Genomic DNA, 19,663 nt, shown 5'->3' on the forward strand with positions numbered 1-19,663 from the left:
TGAATAAAGGTGTGGGGGGTTTGTACCAGCTGTCTGACTGCTTTTTTTGGGGGGGGCAGAGTCACCCCGCTTGGGGGGAGGTGTCAGACCATTCTATTTGGGGTGGTGAGGGAGGCCCCATCCCCGTGGCAGCGCCCCGGGGCTGCCCCAACCCGCCCGGCCCTGCCCTGCCGTGACTCAGCCCCAGCCGGTTGTGCCGCCAGCCCCGCGCCGCCTCCTTCCCCTCCCCGACGCGGCGGCTCGCCCGGCTGGCAGCTCATCCCCCCCCGCCAGGCAACCCCCAGGAGAGAGAAAGCAGAGGCTGAGGGCAGAAGAACAAAATCCGGGTTTATTGCAGGAAAGGCCAAGGAGAGGGGGCCCCACCTGGCCTTCCGGAGGCTCCACGTTACAAGCACAGCGCCGGCTCCTTCCAGCACCTCTCCCCCTGCAGGGAGAGATGCGGGGATGCTTCAGCTTCTCAGGGCGCGGCCCGGGGGGCTCCCACCCGTCGTCGTTGCACGAGGCCCTCCCCTCCTCTCCTTGCCCAGCCTCGGTGCGGGGAAGCTGCGGTAACCCCCCTCTGCTGCAGAACAGCCACAGCATTGGGGACGCAAAGGGGGCAGCTCCCTCTTGCCCAGATTTTCCTCCTTCACCTTCCCAGCTGTGGCAGCAGCAGCTGGGCCACAGGAGCTGGAACAGGAGGACAGGGCTTGAGCCTCTCCTTAGCAAGATATTAAGTTACTGGGGTGAAGGGAAAAGGGGAGGCAGAGCAGGAGGGACGGGGAATGTCTCACAGGGCTTCTGGTCTCTGCCCCCACGACTGAGGGGATCGCAGGGCAAGCGCTCCTGGCGGCAGAGCACGGGGCACATGCAAGACCCCTGCCCTGGCACGGGCGATCCCCTCTCCGGAGACCACCCCCCACGGGCCTGAAGCGCTGCAAGAAGGACAAGTTCCCTCGTGGCCACGGGTCCTTCTCCCCAGGGCAGGGCCGAGCGGCTGAGCCTCGTGGCCCCGCGCTCGTCCCACTGCAGCAGCGAGAGCCCTTCCCCCTCGGCGGTCCCGCGGGCGCCCTGCCACTCAGATCTTGGAGGACTCCACTCGCTCGATCCAGGGCGAGTCGGCCCCGACGTCCCTGGGCTCCGAGCGCAGCTGGCGCAGCTCGCGCTCCAGCGCCTGGCTGCGGTGATACATCTCCATGTAGCTGGCCTGGAGCTCCCGCTGGTACCGCAGCACCTTCTCCTTCTCCTCCTGCCAGGTTTTCCTCTCCAGCTCAAAGTTCACGGCCTGCAGCTGGCCCTGGCGCCGCTCCCGCAGCAGCTCGGCCCACAGCCACTCCACCTGGCGCTCCAGGGGCTCCGCGGAGTCGCTGTGGAGGCCCCGGCACTTGGAGTCATCCGTCTCACAGCCAGGGAAGTCCTGGCACGCTGGCATGGGGTCGTCGCCCAGCGGCAGCGAGGCGCCAGGCTCCGGGGGGCTCTGGAAGGAGTCCGCCAGCTGCGCCAGCTGCGAGTCCCGGGCTTGGACCTCAGCCTTGGCCTCTCGCAGCTGCGTCTTCAGGCTGAAGATCTCGCCCAGCTTCTGAGCCATCTCCTCCTGGGTGTCCCGGAGCTGCTGCTTCAGCAGGGAGATTTCGGCTGCCTTCTGACACACCTGCAGGGCACAGGCACACAGTGAGCAAGGAGCCAGCACCCCATTTTAATCGCCACGGCATCCCTGGGAGAGCACAAGCACCGTGCCTGGCTTTTTTCTCCCATCCCGTGGCCATGAGTGACACCAGAGCACAGAACCACGGCCCCCGTCGTGGCTGCATAGCCAGGAGGGAAGGAAGGAAGGGGACTCACCTCCCACTTGGTCTCCTCCAGCTTGGGGCTGACACGCTCGCCCTGGGACTGCCGCAGCTTGGCCTCCTCGCACTGGCACTGCTGCATGTTCAGCTCCTCCTGCAGCCGCTTCTTCTCCTGCTGCGCCTTGTAGAGCTGCAGCTGCAGCGCCCGCTGCCCGCGCTGTGCCTGCTGCGTCACCTGCTGCAGCCTGGCCATGTACATCTGCTTCAGGTCCTCCAGCTCATCCAGCCACAGCCGCTGCTTGTCCTCAAACACCTGCCAGCAGAGAGAGGCATTGGGGACACTGCATCCTGTCCCCGTGCAGGTCAGCGCCCAGGAAGGATCCCCAGAGGTCCCAGAGACCTCTCAGAAACCCAGCAGCTCAGCCAGGCCATGCCCGCCCAGCTCTAGCTGAGGAGCAGAGCTTTAACAGCAGCTCCCCAGCCGCTCCTGCCCCACAACATGACATGGGTCCCCCCATGTTTGGGCACTCCCAGCCACCGTGGCAGGACACCAGCACCTTCACAGCTCCTTCCACCCCATCACCACTGCCCAGGGACACCCAGTACCACCCCAGCCCCATGTCTCACCTGCGTGAAGGGGTCCTCAGTCTCACTGAGGCTCCTCTTGAGCTGCCTCAGCTCTCCCCCACTCTCCTGCAGCCGATCCTCCAGCTGCTTCACCGCGTCTTCCAGGGAGTAGGTGAACTCGTAGGGCGGCGGGGGCTCCCCGGGGCTCTGCAGCCGGCTCAGCGTGGCCATGCTTTTGCAGGACAGGGGGGCCTTTTCGGGAGCCAGGGGATCCCTGGGGTTCCGGGACACCCTGTCCAGGGACCCCCCGATGTGGTTGATGTGGCCCATGGAGGCGCTGAACTGGCTCTGGGCGGGCTTGAGGCGGGAGCCGTAGGAGGGGAAGCTCTGGATGGAGTTGTGGCTGGAGTCAGAGGCCTCATCCAAGCTGATGGCGTGGAGCAGGTGGGTGCGGAGCGGGCCGTGCTGCGAGGGCGCCGTGCTGCTCTGCGACAGCAGCGTGTGCAGGCTGCCATTGCTCTTGGACAGCTTCTGCCCCTTGGACGAGGAGAGGCCCTGCATGGAGACCAGCCCCTTCCCGGCCACCGCCTTGAAGGCCGAGGGCCTGATACGGCACTGCAAAACATGAGTGGGGTCAGGCTGAGCCTCCCCTGAGCTCCAGCCAGAGAAAATCCATTCGCTCCCAGCCCCACCACCGCACCTGGACATACCCAAACCCCCTCCACCCCACCTCCCACTCCCAGCACATTCTGCTCCAGCCCCAGCCACCCCAGAGCAGGGCACGTTTTCGGGGACAAATTTCCTATTTCACCTTGTCGAAGCGGCCCCGCTCAGGCAGCGAGCTCTTGGAGAAGTCGGACCCGCGGTGATGCTCCCGGGAGCAGCGCTCGGGGGACCGGTTCTCGCGGTCGCTCTCGTAGTCCCGCTTGTAGCAGGCGCCTGAAGTCTGGTGCTTCCGCTCGGACCGCGTCTCTTTTTTGGCCCCGTGCAGGTAGCCGAAGAGCTCCCGCTGGCTCGGCCCCTTGCGGAGCAAGCCGTCGGGCTGCCGGAGCCCCCGCGAGCCCCCCAGCGGGGCCCGCAGCTCCAGGGGGGACAGGTCCTGCTTCTCCACCAGGCTGCCCACGCTGCCCATGCTGCCGACGGGCACAGAGGAGAGGTAGGTGCCGAGGACGCGGGTGTCGGGCTCACAGGTCACAGGGCCCTGTGCTGCTGCCATGGAGAATTAGAGAAAAACCCGGGACCAGCACTGTCAAAGGAGAGACAGAGTCAGCAAGGCCGGGACTGCCCCGCTCCCAAAACCCATCCCACCCTCGGGGACCCCCTGCTTGCATGAGGGGTGCGGCGATGCCCACTGCTGTCCCTTCATCCCCCCCCCACCTCCTGCATCCCCTGTCCCAGTGACCCTAAAAGCTTCCAGCACCGGGTTTGGGGGGGACCCCCGGCAGTTCCCCCGGGATCCTTGAGCACGGCGGTGGGGGCTCCCCCTTCGCCACCCCCCCCCCGGTGGCGCAGCGCCTCCCTCCCACACCCAGCCCCACCTCCCGCCCGCGGCCGGGGCCGCCACCAGAACAGGCACCTGCCGCCCAGCCAGGCGGGCGAGTTCGGGAGCCGGCAGCACCTGCCTGGGCCTGGCGCCAGCCCCGGCCCGGCGGCACCCAGCACCCAGCCGCCCCCTCCCCAGGAACCTCCGCGCGGCCTCCCCACGCCGGCCTCCCCTTTTCCCTGCCCCCTCCGTGGGGCCACGGTTATTACCGGCGGCTGGCACCGAGCTCGGAGCTGCACGACCCCACGAGCCCGTCCCATCCCGCCAGGGCTACGGCGACGTGGCTGGGGACAGCCCCCAGACACCCCCCAAAATGCCGCAGCCCCGTTTGGCCTCTCGGCTCGGCCTCCTCGCCAAGCAAACGCGTCTCCCGCTCCACGGCGAGGCTCCTGCTCGGCCCCGGCTCCTCCGCCCTTGGGTCTGGGGCTCCCACCCTGCGGCCCCGAGCCCAGCGGAGGCCGGACGCGGCCGTGGGACGGAGGCGGGAGGAAGGGGAAGGAGGCCGCCAGGACAATGCAGCTTCCTGCGCAGGTGGCCGGGCCTCCCTGCGCCCCGCGGGGCCGGAAGGCCGCCGGCACGTCTTCGGCCTCGCCGCCTGCTCCCCACAGACCGGGAGAGGCCAACGCGGCCCCCGGCCAAACCAGGCACACACAGCCCCAATGCTGGGGACCCTCGGGGACCCGCAGCCTCCCGTAGAGGCTCGCGGTGACGCCGGGGCTTGGCGTGAGGCCGCGGAGCCCCCCCATTGAGGCCGGTGGAGGGCTACACCCAGGAAGCTGCCCTGGTTCTGGGCTCCCCACGGCGGGTAAACAAACAGCCGGGATAATTGGTGCCACGCACAAACCTGTCTGACAGCTCCCGGCCTGCGCTGTCACCTCCCTCCGGGAGCACGGCACCTGCTCCGGGCACCGGCACCCCCGCGGTGAGGACCCGGGGCGAGGGAGAGACCCTCGAGGGGTGCCCTGGGGGGCTCGGGGGTCGGTAGCTCCGGTGGGGCACGGAGCAGCTCCCCACCGGGCGAGGCTGCTGCTGCTCCCCGGGGAGCGGCCGGGGAAGTAGGTCAGGCCTCGGGAGAGCTCCGGTGGGACGGGAGGCACCGGGAGGGGGGGGGCTGGCTCCGCAGCACCGGCCCCGTGCCCGGCTCGGGGGCTGCTCCCCGGTGGGGCCCCGCTCGCTGCGGCCTCTCCCCGTCCCCCGTGGGCACGGCGGGGGCTGCTCCCCGGTTGCGGGGGAGAGGGGGGAGAGGCACAACCGGGGGGGATGCTCGCGGCGAACCGGGGATGGGGGGGCACGAAGCGAGGCCCCGGAGGGCGGAGGACAAAGCACCGAGGCTGGAGGGCGAGGAGGGAAATTAGGGAAGGTTGGCGGGGGGCCGAACCGGCGGCGTTACCGGAGCCCGGCGTTACCGGGGCTGCACTCACCATGCCGGCGGCGCTGCGGGTCCCGGCGCTGCCCAGCTCGGCTCCGCTCCGCTCCGCTCCAGCTCCTTCCCTCGCCGCGTTTGAACGCGCCCCTCGGCCGCGGCCGCGCGGGGAGCGGGCGGAGCCGGCAGCGGCAAATCGCGGAGCGGAGGCGGGCGGCGCCCGGGCGGGGCGGCCCCGGGGAGGGGCGGGGGTACCGGGATCCCGGTCCCTGTTTTCCCCCCCTGAGCACCGGGGGAGGCCGCACGGTTCGGGCCTTCCAGTGGAGGGTGGTGGAGCAGCGGGGGAGAGGCTCCGTGTGCCCGCTGTAAGCCCCACGGTGGGCTCCGGGGGGAGCAGCACCGGGTGTCCCTCGGTGGCGGGCGGTGGGCTTCGTCCGGCCATCCGCATGGGCACCCGCTGCTTGAGGTCACCCCGGGGAGCGGGACACCGGTGGCAGCTCGCCCGCCCGCACGCAGCTCCCGTCCTCCTCCGGCCTGGGTCCCGGTGGCTGCCAGCTCCCCCCCGCCGCAGTCCTCAAGCTGTGCTGCCAGTGCTCACCCACACGCACACGCTGTCCCCGTCCCCGTCCCCGGGCTCGCACACTCGCCTTATCCTCGGCCTGCTGCCAAGGCACGCCGCCACCGCGCCCGCCAGCCCCGTGTTCCCCGGCGCTCCTCGCTACGGCACAGGCGGCCTCGGAGCACCGCGTGTCTGTGGTGGTGCCCCCCGAGCCTGGGCTTGGGGCAAGGAGGCGATGAGAGGAAGATTTGAAAGGTGTTGGCCCTAAGGGGCAGCAGTGCCATGCCCTGCCCTCCTTCGCAGCCCCTTCATCCATCACCTCCCACACAAACCCCAGCCTTCTGCCCCAAACCTAGCAGCCCATGGCCACGCACACGTTTGTCCCCATTTCCTTGCTGCAGGGGCAGGCGGTGATAGATGACAGCGTCCTGTCTGGGCCTCGGTCAGGGCAGGTTGTGGAGATGCTGGGCTGACTCGTGACGGGCACTCATCGCATCCCTTCCCGTCTGCCCCGCTTCCTGCCACCACATCCCAGCCCCATCACGGGCTGTGCTCCCTCCAGCACGTCCCCACGGGATGATGGCAGCTCCCTGCCTCTCCCCGCACCGTCACGATGCTGCCGCAGCTCGGTCGGCCACCAGCACTCTGGGAAGTGCCTGGTCTGAAGCAGCCTGGCAATAGAAGGCACCCGTGTGCCTGCAGCAGCCCCCGCACAGCTCGCTGCAGCAATTCGGGCCCCAGAAGGGGGGAGAGGCAGAGGGGCAGGGCTGGGACTGCAGGAGCCCTCGCTGCCTCCGAGTGTCCTGGGGTGAGATGGAGCCGTGACCCCTCCTAAGGGCTGCTGAGAACCCAGCCAAGCATAGAAATGGCAGGAGGCCTCCGGCTCGGCTCCGCGGGGCTCCCGGGACACGGGCGGCTGGGAGGCAGGGTGTTACCATCTGCAAAAACGCGGTGGGGAAAAGCCTCAGCCCCTCCCGCTGGGCCATTGCTAATAACAAAGTGCGTGGGGGGGGAGCGGAGCTGAGCGACCTCCGAGGCACATTGAGGGCTATAAAAGGAAGCCGGGTCTCCAGCAAGGCGCCTCTTCCACAAAAGCACCCGGAGGATGAGGGGGCTGCGAGCGGAGCTGAGAAATAGCTGCCAGGCAGCGGGAGAGGAGCCTTTAGCGCTGAGCGAAGTGCGAGGTGCACATATGCTCTCTGCTTCTGCACAGCTCCGGCTTCGTGAAACCTGACGAAACTGTGTCATCTATTTTGGATCCTTTGATCTGCCTCCACCAGCCCAGGCTGCGGCTCGGGCACAGATAGGTGGCTGACGTACAGATGGCCAATCCCAAAACCTAAGGGATGGAAAAGGGACTGGGGTCGGTGCTCGCACGCCCCGTGGCACACCGTGGGCCTTTGCAGTGGTGATGCTGGGCCGACATCACCCCACAGCCAAGGACAAAATGGGTCTAGGAGATGCCTCCATGCACGGGACCAAAGCAGCCTGCAATCTTCATGCAGGATATCAGCGCCAGGCTGGGGACAAGGACATGAAGAGCCAAGGCGGCGCTGGCCGGGTGAGCCCACACCCTGCGGTAGGGCCAGCAGGGTGGAGAGGCCCTGGGGAGCTCCTGGGCAGCGCGTTCCCCCCTGCCCCGGGGCAAGGACAGGCCCCGAGCTGGGGAGGAGCACAGGCTGCGTGTTGGATGATGCAAGGAGCTCGGGCTGAGCCTCGCCGACACCTTGACCCCTCCTTGAAGGCAGCACCCCGGTACTCAGGGCCCTGCACTCCTCACCCAGCTCCGGAGCAGCACAGAAGGCAGGTGGCAGCAGATCCACCAGGACCCGCTCCCCCCATGTGGTTTGAGACCCTCACACGGCTCTGACGCTTTTGGCTCCCTCATCTCAGGGCTCCTCCCCGGAGGTGCCGTGTCCCTGCGGGACAGGAAGCTCCTTGGCTTCTCGGGATGGTGACAGCTTCTGTCGGCACCCGGCAAGGCAACTGCTTCAGGAAGTGCCAGGCAGAAGGGACAAGGACAGAAGGGGACCAGGCAAGGCGGCAGGCCGGGTGCCAGCCCAGCGCGGCGCTGGTGACGGGGCCAAACGCTTGGCTGGGAGGCGCTGCCCAGCTTGAGGAGGCAGCAGCACCAGGAACGGGTGCCAGGGTCCCGGAGGCAGCATCATGCACCCTACACATGGCAGTGTCTGTGAGCCAGCCCGAGCCCCCTGTGCTTTGGAGCAGCATGGCATGGATTCAGCCAGCAGCTCCAGCAAGTGGCCAGGCAAGGCTGCAGGAAGAAAGGAGCCCAGAGCTGGTGGGTCAGGGTGAGCAGAAACATCCTAGAGGTCACAGAGCCTGCTCACTCCTGGCACAAGCATTGGCAGCACGGCCATTGGCTCCGGGGATGGTGACCAGGACCATCGTGGGGCTCAGGCCCTTGCCCTGCCCCTCCTGTGCTGCTCTGCAGGATCACACTTCCCAGCAAACGGTGCAGGTGGGGCTGATTTCCACCAAACCCAAACCACTGGCAGCTCCCAGAGCCTCAGCCAGGATCACCGGGATCAGGTGAGGATCACCAGCCAGGCCAGAGGGACCTTCCCTGCTTCTCCAGCCCTGGATCCCTGCTGCAGTGCCCCCAGGCACCTTCCCGGCAGCCAGACAGGGATATTTCCCTCCTCCTCCTTATCTCGTGTCCAGCACCCTGGGGCTGGCGTGGCTACTTGGCCCAGGCACCTTCCCCAAGCCTCCCACTGATCCAGACAAGTCCTGAGCCCGCACCACGGCCCTCACACCCCTCTGAAGCAGAGCAGATTGCCTGTCCAGAGGCTGAGCTAGAAATGGCTGCACTGAAACCACTCAGGGGAAGGCAACAGGAAAAAACTAGCAGTGCTGCGTGTTGCAGGGCATTTACTGACAGATGCCCTGACAGTTCTTTATTGTCCTCTGAACCGGGTGGCAGCTCCGCCACGTCCAGCACAGAATAAAACGCCTCCTGCACCTGCCCTGGGAGGCAGCACCGGCGTTTGCAGCAATGCCACGGAGTCCTGCTCTTGGCCTCTTCTGCTGGTCCCAGCAAAGACAAGTCCTCAGCCCTTTCTGTTCCTCTGCGTCTTGCCAGCACCGCCACGCTCGTCTGCTGCGCAAATCCTGCCTGCTCCAAGCAGCTCGGCGGCAGCCCCGGCGCCTCGGCACGAGCACAGTGATGGGGACGGGCTCAGCCAAACGTGCACCAGGGGGTCTCGTTTGTGTCACAGTCCAGCAAGATATTAAGGACGGTGCAGGGGGCTCCTGCCACGCTCAGAGCCGTCCGTGACTCGATTCGGTACCGCACGTTGTTCAGGCCTCCCTCCCGGTCCACCTTAAACTGTTCCTGAGGGAGAGAAAAACATGAAACCGCTCAGGAGAAAGCACCCGGTGCCTGGGCGAGGAGCAGGGAGCTGGCAGGGAGGGCTCCGAGCACGTGGTGGTAACAACCCGTGTCTCCCCTGGTGCTCCTCAATCAGGCCTCACCTGCTTCTGTGCAGCGATGCGCTTCTGGTCTCTCTTTCTCCAGGCTGGGTCATGCAGGTGCTGGAAGGTCTCGTACCCAGTCGTGATTCCAGTGGGGCGGCGAACCTGGGAGCAGAGGAAAGCTTTTGTAAAGCCACTGCAAGCCTGCCCGTGCCTGCTGCCGCGGCAGGGCACGTGGAGGGGCCCTGCCCCTGTCCCAGCCTCGATAGCTGCAGCAGGGGTCTGGTGGGGAGACGAGGAGAAGAATTCCAACTGAGGAGGCCACGGAGCACAGCTTACCTGGAGACCAGCTCCTTTGATACGTCGGTAAAACTCATCGTCCTCCCGGCCCCAGCCCCAGAAGCGGTTGGACATGCCATTGCACTGAAACGAGAGGGGCATTGTACAGGCCGGGGTCCTGCTCTCCTCCTGCAGCCACAGCACAACTCCTCGTGGCGCAGGGAGCAGACACCAGCACCAGGGACACCTTCAGCTTTCCCCCTCCTGTCCCCGTAGCATTTTGACTCCTTTTTCCCCTTCCCGAGCACAGAGCACAACCTGACTGCGTGCCAAGACCACGTTGTACCCCAAACCGGCCATGGCATCCCACCCACGCGCTCACCATCTCGTAGTGCTGCTTGGTGAGCAGCAGGATGCCACCCACGTAGGTTTTATAGTGGTACAGCGGGTGCAGCTCCGGGGACGCCACGTGGAAAGGCCCTGCCTCAGGGTAGCCGTAATCCAGCTGCTCGTTGAGGGGCAGGAGGTCGACGTCGTGCATCGCGATGTAGTCGGTGTCGTTGCCGCTCTCCAGGAAGCCCACGTTGATCAGGGACGCTCTGTTAAACCTGCCAAGGGACCAGGGGTTCTCAGCACCACGCACACCCACCTCCTGTGCCCCACGGCCCCAACCTGGTCCCCAAAAACAGGGGCTGTCACCACAAAGCCCCTCTGTGTGCACACACAAACACGGTGTCCCCTGGCTGCACAGCCCCGGGTGCCCCAGCTGCCTGTCCTGAGGCTGTGCCCTTGTGCAGGGCTGTGCACGCTCAGCCTAAGAGCAACATACGGAGGTTCAGCCCCTTCCAGCACGAAGGGGTCAAAGGCTGGGAGCAGCACGGGGCAAGCTACAGCACTTCCAGACACCTCAAAGAACTCAGCGTCCCCAGAGGTTGGGGGCTGAGTGGCACCAGGAAGAAAGCTGCAACATCTGGGGGTACTGAATTGGGGACTGAATTCCCTTCTCGCTTAGGAAGGGCGGCAGGGAAGGAAACGAGGCGCTGCTTTGTCCTTCTGTAAGCTTCAGAGCGAGCAGCAGCGGGCAGAGCACCGTGCCACGGCCCCAACTCCTCGCTGTGCATGCCCCGAGAGGCCAGTGGGAACCCCTCGGTGCTCGGGAATGGTTTGGAGAGGGGGCTCCCCCACTCCCGAGCTTCGTGCTGGGGGGTACCTGAAGTGATCCACCTGGTTGAGCACCAGGATGTGGTGGCGGATCCTCTTCTCGCTCAGGAAGCGGTGCATGTAGGGCACGAAGGCCAGCAGCTCCTCGAAGCGCTCGCGGAAAGGGACGAGCAGGGCCAGGCGGTGGGGACCCCACGACGGGTCGTCGTCGGTAACCGGGGGGGCTCGGGGCTCGGGAGGGCAGGGGCGGCGGGGGACCCCTCTCCCGGGGGGTGCCCCCTCGCCCGAGCAGCTGAGCTGCAGCCAGAGCAGGGAGGCGAAACCCAGCAGCAGCGCGGCGAAGAAGAGCTGGAAGACGGACACCTTGCCGGGCAGGAGCCCCAGGGACCTGGGGGCACGGCAGGCGGTCAGAGGGGACCCCCCGGTGTCCCCCCCATCCCGGTGTCACCCCCCATCCTCCCGGTGTCCCCCCCATATTCCCGGTGTCCCCCCCGTCCCCGTCCCCTCTCACCCGCCGCCGCGCAGGCGGAGCGCAGCCCTGCGGCGGCCCGGCCCCATAGCGGTACCCGGAGGTCCCGGTCCCGGTGCGGGTCCCGGTGCCGGTCCCGGTGCCGGGCCACGCTGGCTGAGCCCCGCCGCTCCCCCGGAAACAAGGCCCGGCCCCGCCACCCCGCTGCCTTCCGCCCGCCGGGGGCGGGACGGGGACGGGGGCGGGCCCGGGGGCACGGCGGGGACATCCCCACCCCACACCCCCCCAGCATCGTTGGGGACCCCCCTTCCACAATTCCTCCCCGTTTATTTTCCCCATTCCCCCAATTCTCTTCCTCCCTTCCCCCAATTCATCCCCTCCCCCCCGTACTCCCCATTCACCCCCACCCCTTCCCCAAAATCCATCCCCAATTCACCCCCTCCTCAATTCATCCCCCCCCAATTCTTTCCTCTCCCTTTCCCCCAGTTCACTCCCTCTTCCCCCAAATCCATCCTCCCTTCCCCCCAAATTCACCCCTCCCCAACCCATTCCCCCTTATTCATCTCCCCCTTCCACCAAATTCCTCCCCCCTTTCCCCAGTTCATCCCCTACACCCCTTCCCCCAAATTCACCCCTACTCCTTCCCCATTCACTCCCCCCAATTCACTTCCCTCCCCCAAATTCCTTCCCCCCCGGGAACTAAGAGTTCCTTCTGCTTCGAGGTGCTTACTTACAATCACAGAATCATTAAGGTCAGAAAACACCTCCAAGATCATCTGGTCCCCATTCATTTCCCCCCCAAAATTCATTTCCCACCCCCCCCAGACACAGGCAGAGCCGCAGGTGGTGTCAGTCCTTTAATGCCCTCACAGCCCCGACCCCACACACCCCCTACATTCACGCCCGCCGCCACCAGCCCACCCCCCAAACCCCACCCCGGGCAGCTCAGCAGGTCCTGGGGGGCAAAAGGGGGGGCCCGGAAAGGCAGCGGGAGGCACCCGGCCCGGGCTGCAGGAGATGGGGGCCCCACAAGAATCGCCCCCCCTGGGTCCGGCCCGCTGGAGGCCAGGTGTCCGGCAGGAGTTACGGTCACACGGACAGGTAAGAAAATACTTCTTGTATTTCTCAGAAACAGCTTTTAGAAACCACAGTTTGTTTGTTTGTTTGTTTTTTCTACAGCTCCCCATAGAAAAGAAGGGTTTGGGCACAACCACAGCCCCGTTCTTCCTCTAGTAGAAACGCTTGTTCCGCTCCTGGCGCTTCTGGAAGACCACAGCTCCCACCACAGCGCAGACGATGATGCCCAGCAGGGCGCAGAGCAGGAGCAGGAACACCTTCCACCCGGTCAAGGGCCCGCTTCGGAAATTCCCCGTCGGGTCATCCACGTTGTCTGCAAGGAGAGAAAAGTTACAGGGACGCCCCAATCCTCCAGCGGAGGTCTGGGAAGCAACAGAGCCTCACCTTTGGGTGATTTGAGGAGGCTGACGCTCGGCTCAATTTTCGTCCAGTCAACGGTCTCGTCTTCTAGAGGGTGCTCCACCATGAGCTGGAACAGCTTCATGGAGATGATGTCGTGATTGTCTAGGGAACAACCATCAGCACTGGGGACTGCCAGAAGCCTGGAGAAGCGCCCACGCCTCCGGAGCACGCCCGGATCTGTGCTCTGCCAGGCGCAGGTCTCCTTCCCTCCGCAGCCACCCTCACAGCCCAGCTATCGGGCTGTCATTTCGGATGTTCCTCAGCTTTCAGATGCCTCCTTTCCCAGGTTGGTCCCTACCCAGCATGGTTTCAAGAACCACAACAAGGAAAGGAAGGCATCCACAGTGTGATGTGGCAGCAAGCAGCGAGCCAAGCCCACTCACCAGACAGGTCTCCAGTGCCCGCAGAAGCACCAAAGAAGTAGCCAGTGGGCAGCTGGACCCCCGCGATGTCAATGCAGTTCTTCCACTCGTTCTTATCCTCCACGTCTGTCATCACCTGCGAGACAAGGGGGCTCACCAAGAGGACCAGCTGTCCTCCCGCCCAACCGACAGCAATCTTAGAGCCAGAGGTGCTGGAGAGCAGGAGGCTGAGCCTGGAAAACCGCCCCCACCAGCAACACCCAGCACTGCCCCGCCGAACGGGCAGGAGGCTCCCCCCGCAGCTCACCGTCAGGCGGCCCCGGGAGTAGCGGATGGCCAGGAAGGTGTCGTGGTTCTGGTTGCGGAGGTCGGCGGTGCAGCCCGCCAGCTCCGTCCAGCGCCCGTCCTTGCTGTGGTCGTAGGTCAGGGAGCCGTTGTTCACCATGGCGGAGATGTAGGGGAAGACGCGCTGCGGGGAGCAGAACGTCGCTGCACAGAGCCCGCGGGAGCCTCCCCCTGCCTGCTCTGAAACCTCGGCAAGAAGTTAGCCCAGCAAGGGAGCTGCACGGCTGCGGAGCCGGCACGGAGAGCAGAACAATTGGATCAAGGCTCCCGTTCTACGTAAAGCTGTTTCTAAAATGAGTGAGAGCTTGTTCTGCTCTAAAGCAGTGGCTTTTTCTCATCTCCTGCGTCGAGGCCCCTCACGGGCTCATGACAAGGCGAGTGACTTGCAGAGAAAAGACAAAACCGGGTAAAAAGCCTACAAACAGAGCACAGAACTATAACAGGCAGCAATTGCTCATTACCAGCAAAACCACAGCCACGCTTTTTCAGTCAGTGAGTGGCATACACTGGAAAGGACTGACTGGAGGCAAGTCAACGACTCACTGAGCACAAAGACAAGGGGACAGGGCTGCTTCCAGGTGTTTGTGACATAAGTATTGGGGTTTTGGTATGATAAATCTCCCTAACACCCTCACATTGTCTGACTGTGCTGTAACCAGATCCACAAATGCAAAACAGGGCAGAAGAAAAGGACCACTGCCCCCCTGGGACCGAGCTGTATTTCAACCACAAGTATTTCTGGAGCAGAAAGCCAGCACAGGAGCTTCTCATTTAGAGACACCTGCGTTGGAAACGGAAACAGCGTGGGATGATCAGAGAGGTTCAAGAAGTGACGCTCAGGATGAGTACCCTTTCAGATGGATTCCTCTAACCCGACTTATTGGTGCAGAGTTCATGCTTGATCCCTGTTGTCCTCACAGCCAGCAGGGAAAAGGCCTTGGAACCATCTGAGCAGTCAACATCAGGAGATGGAGCAAGCACCTTCTTGTCTCCGTTAACGCACATAAATCCTCTGCCCTCTGCTAGCTCCCAGAGCAGGAAGAACCACCTGTTCTCACACAGGGAGTTTTCCTTGCCCCAGTCATGAAGCACTCGGAACATGAAACCACGAGGAAATGGCACTGAGCGAGCTCCCTGAACTACTCACCTCTGTTGCTTCATCGTTGGGATAGGTATCAAGGAAAATAGCCAGCCCGTGAAAGTTATCCTTGCTGCCAAAGACAGGACCTAGAACAGGGCAGAACAAAGTGAACCAACAGAAGAAATTTGTGCCCAGAAACAAAGAAGCCTTCTGTCACTTCTCAAGGAGCCCAGAGGAAGTTAAGCCTTCCTGTGTGAGCAGAAGAGCTGTGCAATTCTGTGCCCACGTCCTGAAATCCCAAGTTAGGAGGGCTTTGAGGTGCCTTGAAGCCAGCATGAGTGGCTCAGCAAAGCTTAACTGCATGAGACCAGCAGATACAACACCTGCACTGCTGCATGCAGACAGCTGCTCTTCCCAGGAGCCATCACAGAGACAGGGGTGAGATGCCCACTGGGAAGAGCTGCAGAAGCACTGGTTAGCAGGTGCATGGCTGCGGGCACTCAACAGCAGGGAGATGAAGCACAGCCAAGGAGAGCTCAACCCCTTGCTCTGGAGCCCCTCCAGCACAGGAGCAGCCCCACGGCCATTGCAAAGCCTAGATCAGCTGCAGGGCAGCCACTCACCAGACACCCACCTGGCACCAGGCGCTCCTGCGTGTACCACAGGGCGAGCCCGTCCCCATGCAGGTTCTTCTTGCCGGCCCCGTGGATCTTGAAGTGGACGTGGAGCTCCCAGTCCTTGAGGAAGCAGGGCTGTGCGGACAGACAGCAGGACAGGGTCAGGACAGCGCTAACGGGGAGCACCCCGTGCCTCCTACCCCTCCACCCCCATCCCGGTGCTCACCACTCGGTTCCAGATGGAGCCCTCCCGGCTGCGCTCGTCGGGCGTGAGGCGCACGTACTGGCTGGTGACCATGGTGCTGCCCTGGAAGTCCCACAGCGGCATGGCGGCCGAGCCCGCGCCTGCAGCGGGCACAGGGAGCGCGCCTCAGCACCGGGCCCGGTTCCACCCCCGGTGTCGTCCCCCGTCCTCCCCCCGGTCCCCGCTCACCCTGGTACGGCTTCATCAGCGAGTGCTCGCGCTTCAGGTGCTCGCTGTTGCCGTCCGTCAGCTCGGCGGGCGCGGGCCCGGCCCCCGCCAGCAGCAGCACCGCGGCCGCCCACAGCCGCGCACCTGCACCCGCTCCTGCCGCCGCCGCCATGCTCCGCTTCCGCCTTCCGCCCCGCCCCGCCCTCCCGCTGAGCGGCGGGCCGCGCGGCCAATCAGCGAGCGCTACACCGCCGAGAGCCCGCCCCCCTCGGGGGGTGCCGCCTATGGGCGGAGGGAGGGGCGCCTCCCGGCGTGCAGTGCGCTGCGGTGAGAGCGAGGGATGCCGGGAGATGTAGTCCGCTCGGACTGCGCCTCGTGTTGGTGCCGCCTCCTCCCCTGCCGGCAGCGCTGTTGCCATGGCAACGCCTCACAAGATGGCGGCGGGCCTCGGGGCCTGCAGCCTTCGCCATAGGAAGGGATGGCTGAGGCGGTGTGGGGTCACGGGCTTTATTGAGAGCCACCCACGGCCGTTAAGCTCCACAGCTTGTCTCGTAGAATCACAAAATCCTTCTCATCGAACCATTAGGGTTGGAAAAGCCCTCCAAGACCGTGTAGTCCAACCACCCCCTGCCACCACTGTCACCAAACCGTGTCCCCAAGCACCACGTCCAGTCTCTCTGTGAACACCCCCAGGGTTGGTGACACCACCACCTCCCTGGGCAACCCGTCCCAATGTCTGACTGCTCTTTTGGGGAGGCAGCAGCCACCTCCTGCAGGAATGGAGGGGTTTGGCTGCATCTTTATCTGGGGTGTGCAGAGTGACGTGGGCAGACGAGCAGTGAAAGACTAGGTGAAAAAACCCATGTGAGAAACCCATGTGAAAAACCCATGAAAAAAAAAGGTGAAAAACCCATCTGAGCAAGAGTTTGAGGCTCAGGGCCCCGTCAAGCCTTTGGGTGGAATATGGGGACCAGGGCGGTTGGCCATGGCTTAGGGACCCGCAGCTCAGTCCAGTCTGGCACTTCCCAGCTCTCACTTCTTCCTGCTCATGATCTGGCTGGAAATCCAGTTCATCCCATCCTGGAAGGAAGAGAGACGTGAGCACAGCCCCAGAGCACGGCAGGCCCTTAGGTCCTCTCCCACCCCGCCGTGCCCTCGCCTCTCTACCTGCACTCCTTCCCCGGACAGGGCTGAGCAGGCCTGGATCTGCCATTCCCGGTCCCGGTAGGTGTGGAGGCTCAGCCCTTCGGCGATTTCGGCCGCAGGTGCTGCCGTCACCAGGTCCTGCTTGTTGGCAAACACCAGCAGCGGGACCCCCGTGAGAGACTCGTCCTCGGTGAGCTCGGCCAGCTCCTGCCAAGAGATAACCCTGTCCCAGGAGCGCTGCCCCCCAGCAGGCTGGGGCAGCTCGCTCCCCACAACCCAAATCCAAAGATGCCGTGAGATCTCCATATCCCAAGGGGCAGATGTGCACCCCTGAAGCTACATCTGCCCCACAGAGAATCTGGAGCCGCTCTCAGCATCACCTGGGGGATAAACACACCCGGCACCGAGTGCGCCTTGGGCAAAGGGCAGCGGCAGGAGGCTGCTGTCAGCCCCGGCTGTCTGGCGCACCCACGCCTCTGTTCCAGGCGGCGTTTGGTGTCAGCACAGCCTTGACTGGCACTGGGAGTCTCACCTTCGGTTTTACTTTCCAGGTTTTGTAATTCTGAGTTCACTACTTGAGCTTCAAGGAGGAAAGCTTTGCTTTGTCGTATGGCTCCCCTGGCGCTGGGAGGATTCCCACGAGAGGCAGTCACCCACCCCCATGTTGGGCACTCCTGAGGCATCACCCCCAGCTCCAGTAAAATGGGGAGAGCTGGCTGGGGCAGAGCTGCGTGCCCTTCCTGTGCACCTTTGGGGACAGCTTGGCCCAGGGAACATCCTCGCTCCCCGCTTCAGCCTCCAGCAGCTGGCAGTGCCACGTCCGAGCCCCCGACCCCACCACCACCAGCTCCCCTCATACCTGCCCTGTCTCCTCAAAGCGCTTCTGGTCTGCGCTGTCAATGACATAAATCTGCCGGGGGGGACAAAAGGGACAGTGGGCAGCCCCTCCTTGCCTCTGCCTGCTGCAGGGGCTTCGCTGCAGCACAGCTCCAGCACTCACCAGCAGGTCGGTGCTGCCCAGGTACTTCCTCCAGTAGGGGCGGACGGAGCGCTGCCCCCCGATGTCCCAGACGTTCAGCTTGAAGCCGTGCGAGTGGATGCTCTTGATGTTGAACCCCTGCGTGGGGAACCAAACCCCGGCGTCACCCAAGGACCTGCCTCGCGTGGCCCTGCCTCGCGTGGTCCGCAGCAGCCCCTACCTGGGTGGGGGTGATGGTGGTGACCTCCTCGGACGCCAGGCGTTTCAGCAGCGTGGTCTTGCCCGCATTGTCCAGCCCCAGCAGGACGATGCGGAGCTCCTGCCCCGGGGAGCCCCGCAGCCTCTGGATGACGGAGAGCAGCCCCTGGGGGCGCGGGGGGCTGGGGGAGCCCTGCGGGGTGCCGGGTCGCTGCAGAGCACCCTCGTTTCGGTGGGGGGATCTGGGTGCTCTGTTGGTCATTTTCCCCGTGTCTACAGCCCGAGTGAGCTCCAGGACTTAGTCCCGAGGTGCCCAAGCTTGAGGTTACCCCACCTCAGATAAACCCAGCCTGTCCCCCTCCCCTGGGTGGGCTGTCCCTGTCCCTTGGGAGCCTGGCCAGCTCCTGGCAGGCTGGGGGCCGAGTCCTGGCCCTGCTCTGCCAGCCAGGAGCTGGTGCCAGCGCAGCCGCCCTGGGGCAGGCGGGGTGTAGCCAGACCCCCCCTCACCTTCTGCACCTCGCCCATGGTCTGGGAGCGGCTACAGCCCGTGGCACGCCTCAGGGGATGCCGGGGGCATCTGCGTGACTGGCACGCTCCCCATCCCTGGGGGAGGAAGAGGATTACGGGCTCCAGAATTAGCTGCTGTTTCTCCATTTACCCACAGCATTGAATAATGCCCTCGGCAAATCCCCCAGCCAGCTGTCACCCAGCCGTCACCTCCCCCTGCTCCCTACCCCCAGGATAAACCGGGGGGCACCGAGGATAAACCGGGGGGGCACCGAGCGTCCCCTCTCCCCACGGCACGAGTGCAGCAGGAGGACGCGGTACCTGGGCATCGTGGGCACGATGCTCTGGCAGAGCATGGCCCATGGACACGGAGTGGCACAGCCAGGACACGGCTGTCCCCAGGAGAGGCCCTGCGGCCCCAGCCGGGATGGAGGAGGCAGGCAGAGCCTCTCGGCGTGTGGAGCTGGCCCAGAAAGGGCCGACGCCTCCTCCAGCACATCCCGGTCCCCACATTCCACTCGCATCAGCAGGATGAGGTGACACCAGCAGCCACAACCCATCCCCTCGGCCCCGCGGCGCCAGACGGCGCCGAGCAGAGCTCAGCAGGGACGAGCGCCAGCCCAGAGCCCAAAGCCCTGCTGGAGTCACCGGCACAGGGATGCCACGGGCAGGGGACGGGGATGGAAGGAGGGCAGCAGGACTGCACCCCTCACCCCAGGCACATCCTGTGGGGCCAGAATCCCGCTCTCTGCATCCCACTCCCTGCATCCCGGAGCGTGACAGGAGGCGATGCCGGGGCACGGCTGGCCAAAGCCACCCTGGGCCACGTCAGCTTCTCCCATCCGAGGGAAACCACCGGGCTGCTGGCAGCCAGCAGGGGACGGGGTGTGGAGGGGCACAGGCACCGCTGTCCCCAGCAGCCCACCCTAACCCCGATGGGGCAGGGGTCTCACCCAGTCGCCATTTGGGATAAAAACATGAAAATACATGAATCCAGCGGTGCATTCGCTCTTGCTGCGGCTCGGTCCCCGGCTCAGGTTTCCTAGCAGAGGTTACCCTTTGCGGGGAGGGCCGTGAGTCACGCACCCGGGGTGAGACATTTTTATTTATAACTCCCGTCACGGAGCCAAGGCAAACAACGGGACGGCGAGAGGCGCGAGCGGCCTCGGCCTCGCCACCGTGCGCGTACTGCTGGCGTTAACGCTTCGGCTGTCCCCACACCGGCACCAGCTGCCTGGGGGCTCACCCCACACCTTGCACCCCAAACGCCCACATCCCTGTGAGCGCGGTGCTCGCGCTTCACCCGGTTCCTCATATCTCCCACCAAACCCTACAAAACCCTACAAAACCTGCCCAAAATCCCCTCCCGCTTGCCGCCGGGCACCGAACCGCGGC

The 19,663-nt window shown here is 64.9% G+C and overlaps 4 protein-coding genes across 6 annotated transcripts; all 4 read right to left on the reverse strand.

Moving 5' to 3' along the window:
- Positions 1-307: 307 nt before the first annotated feature.
- N4BP3 (NEDD4 binding protein 3) lies at positions 308-5,750 on the reverse strand. Of its 2 annotated transcripts, none has more exons than XM_082771307.1 (5): positions 5,298-5,750; positions 3,145-3,579; positions 2,394-2,948; positions 1,822-2,079; positions 308-1,630 (listed from the first exon to the last, which is right to left on the reverse strand). In XM_082771307.1, the coding sequence occupies exons 2-5, from the start codon at positions 3,547-3,549 to the stop codon at positions 1,058-1,060; spliced, it is 1,791 nt and encodes a 596-aa protein (XP_082627433.1). In that variant the 5' UTR covers positions 3,550-3,579; positions 5,298-5,750; the 3' UTR covers positions 308-1,057. The 2 variants fall into 2 exon arrangements, with proteins under 2 accessions (XP_082627433.1, XP_082627434.1); XM_082771308.1 differs by lacking the exon at positions 5,298-5,750 and adding an exon at positions 4,086-4,657.
- A 2,830-nt stretch (positions 5,751-8,580) lies between these two features.
- B4GALT7 (beta-1,4-galactosyltransferase 7) lies at positions 8,581-11,321 on the reverse strand. Its single transcript, XM_082771418.1, has 6 exons — positions 11,185-11,321; positions 10,723-11,061; positions 9,895-10,120; positions 9,573-9,656; positions 9,294-9,398; positions 8,581-9,153 (listed from the first exon to the last, which is right to left on the reverse strand). Exons 1-6 carry the CDS (start codon positions 11,229-11,231, stop codon positions 8,998-9,000), a joined length of 957 nt encoding a protein of 318 aa, XP_082627544.1. The 5' UTR covers positions 11,232-11,321; the 3' UTR covers positions 8,581-8,997.
- Positions 11,322-12,078: 757 nt separating this feature from the next.
- On the reverse strand, positions 12,079-15,625 carry LMAN2 (lectin, mannose binding 2). Its single transcript, XM_082771789.1, has 8 exons — positions 15,460-15,625; positions 15,253-15,371; positions 15,044-15,161; positions 14,476-14,555; positions 13,291-13,452; positions 13,005-13,119; positions 12,604-12,723; positions 12,079-12,532 (listed from the first exon to the last, which is right to left on the reverse strand). Exons 1-8 carry the CDS (start codon positions 15,608-15,610, stop codon positions 12,372-12,374), a joined length of 1,026 nt encoding a protein of 341 aa, XP_082627915.1. The 5' UTR covers positions 15,611-15,625; the 3' UTR covers positions 12,079-12,371.
- Positions 15,626-16,189: 564 nt separating this feature from the next.
- Positions 16,190-19,267, reverse strand: LOC309883579 (ADP-ribosylation factor-like protein 3; the record flags this gene model as incomplete). Of its 2 annotated transcripts, XM_082771799.1 has the most annotated exons (6): positions 16,190-16,518; positions 16,606-16,791; positions 17,444-17,494; positions 17,585-17,701; positions 17,784-17,954; positions 19,222-19,267. In XM_082771799.1, the coding sequence occupies 6 exons, from the start codon at positions 19,255-19,257 to the stop codon at positions 16,471-16,473; spliced, it is 609 nt and encodes a 202-aa protein (XP_082627925.1). In that variant the 3' UTR covers positions 16,190-16,470. The 2 variants fall into 2 exon arrangements, with proteins under 2 accessions (XP_082627925.1, XP_082627924.1); XM_082771798.1 differs by lacking the exon at positions 19,222-19,267 and having other exon boundaries at positions 17,784-18,023.
- Between the last annotated feature and the right edge of the window lie 396 nt (positions 19,268-19,663).

This window comes from Aythya marila (genome assembly GCF_965140915.1).
Source record: "Aythya marila genome assembly, chromosome: 14".
NCBI lineage: Eukaryota > Metazoa > Chordata > Aves > Anseriformes > Anatidae > Aythya > Aythya marila.